This window comes from Eriocheir sinensis, chromosome 14 (genome assembly GCF_024679095.1).
Source record: "Eriocheir sinensis breed Jianghai 21 chromosome 14, ASM2467909v1, whole genome shotgun sequence".
Classification (NCBI taxonomy): Eukaryota; Metazoa; Arthropoda; class Malacostraca; order Decapoda; family Varunidae; genus Eriocheir; species Eriocheir sinensis.
The window spans coordinates 20,299,478-20,308,513 of record NC_066522.1 but is presented as its reverse complement, the minus strand read 5'-3'; the positions used below and the strand labels follow the sequence as shown (position 1 = coordinate 20,308,513).

At 46.1% G+C, this 9,036-nt stretch overlaps 1 protein-coding gene across 1 annotated transcript; it reads right to left on the bottom strand.

The window, feature by feature from the left end:
- Positions 1-538: 538 nt before the first annotated feature.
- Positions 539-7,036, bottom strand: LOC126998607 (uncharacterized). The gene is made up of 6 exons (XM_050860518.1): positions 6,870-7,036; positions 4,331-5,136; positions 3,694-3,791; positions 3,107-3,259; positions 2,727-2,845; positions 539-2,569 (listed from the first exon to the last, which is right to left on the bottom strand). Exons 2-6 carry the CDS (start codon positions 5,127-5,129, stop codon positions 1,195-1,197), a joined length of 2,544 nt encoding a protein of 847 aa, XP_050716475.1. The 5' UTR covers positions 5,130-5,136; positions 6,870-7,036; the 3' UTR covers positions 539-1,194.
- Between the last annotated feature and the right edge of the window lie 2,000 nt (positions 7,037-9,036).

Genomic DNA, 9,036 nt, shown 5'->3' with positions numbered 1-9,036 from the left:
AATTCCGCCTGGGTATTATTCCTTCATTTACTCCACATTGTGCGGGGGATAATAGCTGCAAATCAAAGGAGAGCGGCGGCAGGGAGGTGGGGTGACTTACCTTCAGCGGTGTTCGTATTTCTGTCTTTAGGGACGATGTACATGGGCGTGTGTGTGTGTGTGTGCCAGGGTGGTCCTACAGCAGGCTCCGGCCGTGTGTTCTTGGATGGAGCTTCTCGCCTTGCATCCTTTGTTTCTACATGTCTGCAAATTCAAAACCAATCGACTAGTCTTACATATGACTCTTTCTGAAGTCAAAGGGTCTCACATACAAGTCTATATGCAGATACGACATGAACTTGGTCTTTTGATTCTGTTGTCTGTAAATCCCTAAAGAGCCAACTAGTTTTGTGCGTAGTTTTTATATACATTTTTTTTAAAGTCGACATGCCACACATTGAAGCCTATATAAAGGTTCATCACGTTCAAGTTTATAAGACGAGAGGGATATCGAATTGAATGGTTTTATATTCGTCTGGAAATGAAATAAAAATCAGTGAATATTTCTATTTTTATTTCTGAGCTTTACACAGGCCTGTCTAAAGCTGGGCGGCGGTTCGTTCCCTTCGCACGTTGTGGAAAATGAATAACAGAAAATGTAGTCTTGAGCTGCACGACTAAACATTAATAAATGGATAATGAAAGTAACTTGGGTTAAATTGGTGTAAATCTAAAAATACAAAGAATTTTATTTATTCTTTGCCATGGCGAGGGGGAGCTGTGTGTGTGTGTGTGTGTGTGTGTGTGTGTGTGTGTGTGTGTGTGTGTGTGTGTGTGTGTGTGTGTGTGTGTGTGTGTGTGTGTGTGTGTGTGTGTGTGTGTGTGTGTGTGTGTGTGTGTGTGTGTGTGTGTGTGTGTGTGTGTGTCAATCTGAAATTCATGTCTACTTGCAACAAGGCTGGCGTCGTTTCCTTCAGCCACTTAAAGCCAGACAGCCACACTTCAGTAACATTTCTTGTTAGCTTAAGGATACACACATCAAAGCAATTAAACAATCACTTGTAACAAAGATAGAAGATACCTTAATATAATGATAAACCATAAGCATACACTTATAATGTCTGGATGCAAAATAACGTCTCTCCATGACATTTCAACTGATGTCTTGCGAGTCTAGACCCACTCTTCCCCTTCCCTCGCCCTCTGGTGGTCCGGCTAGTGGTCGCTCAGCATCACCAGGTCGAGGGCAGAAAATTCAGACTCATCAGTGTCATCCACGATGGGGAAGCCGTCGTCGTCACACTCCTCGGTCTCCGCCAGGAGGGTCATGGGGTTGACAAGGGCGGTGGCGATGGAGGCATTGGAGCTGACGGATGTGGTAGCGGTGGTGGAGGGGAAGGGGGATGATGAAGGAGGGGATGACGATGTTGAGGATGAGGAAGAGAGAGAGGCGGTGGTCGCTGGATTAGCCAAGACTCTGGTGGTGGCGATCGTTTGGGTTGTAACAGCGGGAAACTTGTCACTGGGCGAGGCGTAGAAGATGCTGCCTGAGGGAGTGTAGCCAGAGTAGAAGGCATTGTTGTAGAGGCTGGGGAGCAGCTTTTCCCTAACGTCAGCGCAAGACTCCTCGTATGAGGGACCAGCCACAGTCTGGTTGTCGACTTGGCACACACTCGGCGGCCCTTGCTGAGGCAGCTCAGAAGTGTAGGAGTGACTTAAAGCTGCGTTGCCGATCCATCCCTCGTTGCGCTTTTTCATGCTTTGGCTTAAGTCAGTATGCGGCAGGCTTGGCTGGCTGTCAACTTGAGCAGGGGGTACCTGTGCTTGAAAAGGATTCTGGGGCGCAGCTGGTCTAGGGGCGGGGTACTGCAAGGCTGATGTGGATTGAAATGCAGAGCCAGTGATGGGCTTCGGTGGAGAAACGTTCTCTCTCGTTGGCATCTTTCTCTGCGGGAGCGTGTCTTCTTCCATCTTGTCGTACTCGCCCTCCGTGATGGAGTAAGAACGTAGATTGACCCCTCGACCCCGGGACAGTTCTCCTCTGCTCAAGTGAATTAGACGAAGAGCCGGCAGTCCACGGTACTGGCTTCCCTGTGCCTCAGGGGCACCCTCACTCTCTGCTTTTAATGCCACTTGCTTCGATTTTTCCACCGAGAGAGCTGCTTCCAGGCTTTTGGAGACGGTCGGTGACACGAGCCCTAGATTGTAGGGATCGAATTCTGTGGCGCTGGGCGTTGCCTCCGAACTTGTTAGTAGCTCATTCTTTACGCCTGCCTGGGGTGCACAGCTGACGGGGTTGTGGTGTGCCGCCGCCTGCCCAGCCACAGTAGAGGCACCAGCAGCGACTGATGTGCTGCTGACCGTCGGCAAAATTGAATCAACGGATGTAGCTGCCTCTCCTTGACGAGTTCCTTGGTTAAACAGAAGCGCTGGATTAAACTGCGCCAGCGGGAAATGTACACCCCTGTACATGGCGGCCATCGAGAGCGGGTAATCGTAGTAGGAGGTTGTAGGGGGGACCGTGTAGGGCACAGTACGCATGGCCAGCATCCCCGCCTGGGCACCGAGGGGCGGCGAGGGGGATTTCAGCCTACAGTACGGAGCGGAGTTTTACCACACGATGTCAAGTGCAAATGTCGTATTGTATTCAGAGTATGGCAAGTCTTTAGTGTAACTTGTAACAGATATAATTACCGTATTGCTGACAAAAACGTGTTGGATGCTAAAAATGAAGTAAAAAGACTCACTTGCAGCGTCTGCGTGGAGGAGCGTTGGACGGGGAGCTCTTGGCGGGGTGCGAGTGGCGATGCGATGCACGGATCAGTTTCTTGTATTTTGACCGACGATTCTGGAACCAGATCTTTACCTGCCAAGTGAATAAAGAAGTCCCTAATCATAAGAACTGTACAATGGCCGAGGTAATATTTTGTAAAAGAACATGAATAAAAAAATACTAAATGGTTCACCTGATCTAAGGTTCACCTGGTTTTGGGTCACCTGGTCTTAGATTTACCTGATTTTGCGTTAGCCTGGTCCTGTTTTTATCTGCTATAAGGGTTCACCTGGCTTAAGTTTGAAAATGGTTTGAGGCACCTCTGAACAGGGCCATACACAGTCCGGGGCTCACCTGCGTCTGCGAGAGGCCCACCATGGCCGCCAGCTCGCCTCGTTCGTGCTGCGCCAGGTACATGGTCCGGAGGAGGCGGCGGTTGAGGAGCTGCAGCTGCTGGACGGTGTACGAGGAGCGGGCCTTCCTGCCGCTGCCGCCGCTGCCACAGCCCTGCGGGAGGCGCGTATTCCGAGAAATAAATACATAAATGCATATACAAATACATACATACGTAAATATATACACACACACACACACACACACACACACACACACACCTACAAACAAAAAAAAATCACTCCTACACAAAAAATACTCAAAATTACCGATAACACTCTTTAGTCGAATCTTGGTGATGTGCTGGTAACTGAAGGGCGACGGGAATTGAGAAATCCATAAGGTAACGAACCTCCTTGTCGGATATCGCGTTGGTTTACGACTAAATTTGGGCTTACATTGCACTGCTGACTTCTCTTACGCTCTTACACACTGATAAAGAACGTGTGTGTGTGTGTGTGTGTGTGTGTGTGTGTGTGTGTGTGTGTGTGTGTGTGTGTGTGTGTGTGTGTGCATATCTGGCTGGGGTGAGGGCAAGGGTGTGTTACCTGGTAGGATATTTGGTGGGACGGCTTGAACTTGTCAACCTGCAGCAGCGGGTGTGCCGACAGTGGGAGGGCCACGGGGGGTCCGGGGGCCGAGGCTCCTGGAGGGATAAGGAAGGAGAGCGTTACAGAAGAGCTGTGCTGCTAACTATTGTGATGCCAATAATAATGATGATTATATTAATAATGATGATACTCCTACTACCTCTACCTCTACTGTTACTACTACTACTACTACTACTACTACCTCTACTACTACTACTGCTACTACTAGTATTATTACTCCTACTACCTCTACCTCTACTATTACTACTGCTACTACTACTACTACTACTACCTCTACTACTACTACTGCTACTACTAGTAATAATAATAATAATAATAATAATAATAATAATAATAATAATAATAATAATAATAATAATAATAATAATAATAATAATAATAATAATAATAAAATATTAGTAACAATAATTCATTGATAATTATATAAAAAACTGTGAATGTGTTCATCCTAAGAGTTACATGCGGATTAATAATCATGAAGTACTAACCTTGAATTATGTTTCAGAAGGATGCTGAGTGCTTATATAATACAAACAATCAGTCAATCAATCAATTCTATATATACATCAAGTACCTGCGGCCTTCTCCAACGGGTGTCGGCATCCTGTAGAGATGAAGCGATAATGTATATCCTGGTGCTGGTGCTCCTGTGGGCCACTATATTGCTGCTGGTGTTGTTGGTGCTGCTGCTGCAACTTCGTCTGCTGCGTGGGGGTGGCGTTGCTGTTTTGTGACAGCTGATTTGGTGGAGCTTCTGGAGTTTGCTGTTTGTTTGTTGTGGCTGGAAGAGATTTGTGTCCCTGTTGCTGCTGCTGCTTAGAAATATTATGGGACTGTTGTTCCTTTTGTTTTTCTTCTTCCTGCTGCTGATGCGACTGATGGGGCTCCTGTTGTTGGTAACTTTGTTGTTTTTGTTGTTGTTCTTGTTGTAACTGCTGCTGTTGCGTTTGCTGCTGCTGGAACTGTTGCTGCTGCTGTTGTCGCTGCAACTGCTGCTGCTGTTGTTGTTGTTGCTGCAGTTGTTGCTGTAGTTGTTGCTGTAGTTGTTGTTGTTGTATTTGTTGCTGCAGTTGTTGTTGCTGCTGCTGCAGTTGCTGTCGTTGTTGTTGTTGCTGCAGCTGCTGTAACTCCTGCTGTTGTTGTTGCTGCTGTGCTGCAGAGGAGTCTCGCGCCATCTGCAGCATACGCGTCACGTCATAAGTCTGCTGGAGACTCGGCGCTGAGTCTCTGGCCTGCTGCCGCGGGTGTGTCATTCCGCGGATGAGGTGCATCTGCTGAGAGAGACTGACGTCACGCGCCTCTGGGCCGAGCCACACGAGCTTCATGCGTCCCGCCGCCGCCGCCTCGCACGGCCTCGGCTCCCCGCCACTCATGTTGCACCTGGCGGCGAGGGGAGAGGGTGTCAAGATTAATAAGAAATATTATGCAAATTTTGATGGTTGAAAAATATCAATGAATAAACAGACCCATATAACGAGAGGCCACCTTGTATAATGGTCAGAAATAAAGCTAATTCCATTGTCCATGATGAAAAATCAGTAAAGGGGCTTCTTACACCGATGACATAAAATAAACAGTTGATTTGATCGCTCATGAAAGTTTCCCGGACTGAAAATAAATTCAAAGCTTCGAAAGCGTTAGTGACTCGTGCAGCGGTTCATGTGCTGCGGCGGTGATCCGGAGGAAGATCCCGGGGGCTCATTTTTCAGGCTGATCTAAACTTGATGTAAAGATCTGGCCAGGACAAGTAACTATAATTATACATTGTGGTTGTTCTCAAGTATATACTTGGGAGCCAGGAAACTAGTCAACCTGACACTGAACCGCTTTCTCGGGACAATGAACGACAAACGACCTTGAGTTCACGCCCCCCAGGAAGGACGAGTGACAATACTAAGCGCCACATAACGAGAATAGTTTTTTTTTCTTATGCATTCTATATAAAACATGCAATGCAGATTATATGTACTTGCTGAGGGAGCAGCATTCATGAGTTCTAATTCTTTTGTATGGTGCTTGACGGCAGTGTGGCGGCAAAATGTATAAATGGTATATATATACGTGAAAAAAAACTTGGTAACATTCTATGTATCCAAAAGTTTAGGATAACTTTATATTTTAATATTTGGAACTATTTCCTTTTCTTTTGAGGGACAAAATTATATATTTTAACTTCGATTCCAATGAGATTTTGGTGTGTGTGTATGTGTGTGTGTGTGTGTGTGTGTGTGTGTGTGTGTGTGTGTGTGTGTGTGTGTACCAGACCTCTTTTGTGAAGGAATAACCGCACCTCAAAATGGGTCAAAATAATTGTTACCGTACTAGGAAACAGACTTGTGCATTTAAGTTGTTCGGTTGTTAAACACAATCCATCGGCGGTGTTCATCTGAGGAGTAATATCTTCTCCTTAACATCATGCCAACCCAAGGCGATGGTGATCAAGACAATGCCGGCCTCCGCCCAGAGCCGTGGACAGGAAGAGTTTGGCCACGGGTCCCCAGACGCCATCTTGCCTCCGTGCAGCTCATGCTCCCTGCCTCCTGCCCGGCGCTTCTGTCTAGGCACAAGCTCACCACCAAAAGCTAAAATGGTAGTATTTGAAATTCTAGCAGCTTGTGTTAAGACGGAGTCACTGGGTGGAGGGCAGCGGGCATGAGCGTTATATAAGCAGAATGGCGAGTGGCTTTACTGAGGGATCTGTCTCGGCCCACCCTGACACTTAACGTTGCCTAGGAGACTTCCAATATACAGTTACACCAAGAAGCCGTAATAATTTGAATATAGTTGCAAATTAATCCTCGAATATGATTTATTTCTTAAGTACAATCTAAAAAAAAGTTATTAGATTCCTGAATGCCTCATTGATGTGTGTACTTTCTGCAACCTGACATAAAAGGTTACTCTTTTGGCACTACAAAAGTAATTAAGTAAATGATCACTACAATTAACACTCCGGTGCCTCAGTCTCCAAGGCTTCCCCGAGGCATCCGCAGTGATCTCCGTTGCACTCGCTACACTACACTACACTACACAACACTACACTCAGCCTGCACCACGTGACCCCAGGCACTCCGGCCCGTGCCAGCAATATGTACTTGTCACGGATGACTTACCGAACAGATCCGTCTTATTGGATAATTTCAGGGGCAACAAAGTGGCTTCCTTCCGAGTCAACACTTCACGGGCAACTGGCAATTGAAGGCGAATGATCCGTCATCTGGCTGTTCCCGGCCCAGGCCTGCCAACCCTGCTGCCGCTTTGCTTCACGAGTTTTGAATGTAAAGGAAGAACTAGTCTGTATCTACTATTTTAAAGGTATTCCTATTTGGCCAAATTCATAAACAATACACGAATTAAACATTATACATACTTGATTTATCACTGATTTATCATACACAAGCGTTCATTTGCTAGAAAGAAATGAAGGAAAGAAGATTCGCAAGGTTCACGAATCATGAAGCCATCAAGAGTCTCTTAAAGCGTCACAAGTTTACTGTACCGATGTTTAAACACTCTCAACAGCATTACTATATATAACGAGAGTTATAAGGAAAAAAAAAAACATATAACTTTGAAGCACAACAAATTGCAAGCTTGTAAAACACACCCCTTGAGCCTCGCACTAAAAACACCTGTTCGAGCCGTGATGGAGCGGCGGGTCGAAGCCTCGCCCAGGCTGGCCGCCCGCCTGCCGCTCCTCCCCCGCCCCTCCCCCCCCGCCACCCCGCCAACTCGGCCGGCTAGGACCGAGTTCAATTTTAGCAGATTTCATTTTAGCTTCCTTTGTATAAGCGACACTACTTTTATGTTGAATCAATAATAATATTTTTGCTCCATGGAACAACAAGCATAAACCCCAAACCTTTGCTACACACACACACACACACACACACACACACACACACACACGTCATCGGCATCACAATCAGAGAGCCACGCCTCGCCCGCCCACCACCCTCGCAACTGCAACGCCAAAACTGACTAGAAAACCAAGGTAACTATAACAGCAAAAAACAACAACATGCAAAACCACTACCACCACCACTACTACTACTACTACTACTACTACTACTACTACTACTACGACTACAACTACTACGACCCTTCACCAGCTGGGAACAACACCGCTGGGGGGAGGGAGAGAGAGACGATAGTAAACACAGAGGATCAATCCATTACTAAGCAAACCAGCATTTAGCCCCACACTTCCTGCACCTAATTACTCGCTGGGCCCGGCTCCCTCCCCTCTCATTCTGCATTCTAACTCACACCACTCTGTAATTAAAGATTCCGTGACGAGTCTCTATCGCTCATGGCTGTTCTCCTCCCATGTTCACTAATTTCAGTGTTTAGACGCATAACCTTCCTCAAAAAACGGGGTAGGAGGATGATAAACTGTGGAGGATGGAATCTTTCTCGCGCGCGGGGAGATGGTAGTGTTGGTGGCGCGACTCAAGGTGTTTACTTTATCATCCTGACCCCCCTTACCTGCCCTGCCCTTCCCCTTACCTGTCCCCCTACCTGCCCCATGCCCCGTTACCTGCCCTCTTTCTACCCTCACTTCCCCTTTCCTCCAGCCCCTTCCCCTCTTTCTTCTTCGTCCTTCCCACTCATTTCATTGAGTTTTCGTCGGACCTAGCTTGGTATATTTTCTTCCTTTTTTTTTTCTTTCCTTCGTACCCAAATCTTCTACACACCACACTGCTTTTGTTTCGTTTGTTTGTTTCTTGTTTTGCCGAGTTTTCTTCTGAGGGACTGAAATTTCTTTTGTTTTGTTTTTTGTTGGTGTTTTGTTATATATTTTTTCGTGTGTCCTAATTTTGAATGTTTGTTAAAATTTTTCAGCTTGATCACATCCCCTTTCCCCTTCTCTCCGTCCCTCCCACCATCCCTCCCTCCTCTTCTCCCCTTCCTTTCCCCCCCTCATATTATTTTTTTCCTTCCTCTTTTTTCTTATTACCTGTTTTTTTTTTCATCGGGTTTTCTTCTTGGGAGCTTTTGTATTTTTGGAGCTGTTGTCTTTTTTTTTTCGTACCCAAATCTGGAACGTCGATACTTGAAACTTTATCACCTCTCCCGCCTTTTATCTCCTCCCTTTCCTTTCCTTTCTCTCTTTTCTGTTGGTTCTCTCATTTGTTTTTATCGAGTTTTCGTAGGAGCGGACTGAGCTTTGGAGGTTTCAACATTTATACATATAGTTTTTTTCTCATACTTAAATCTGTAACATGAAAATATCTAAACCTTATCCTCTCTCCCTCTTTCCTTTACCACAGTTTTTAT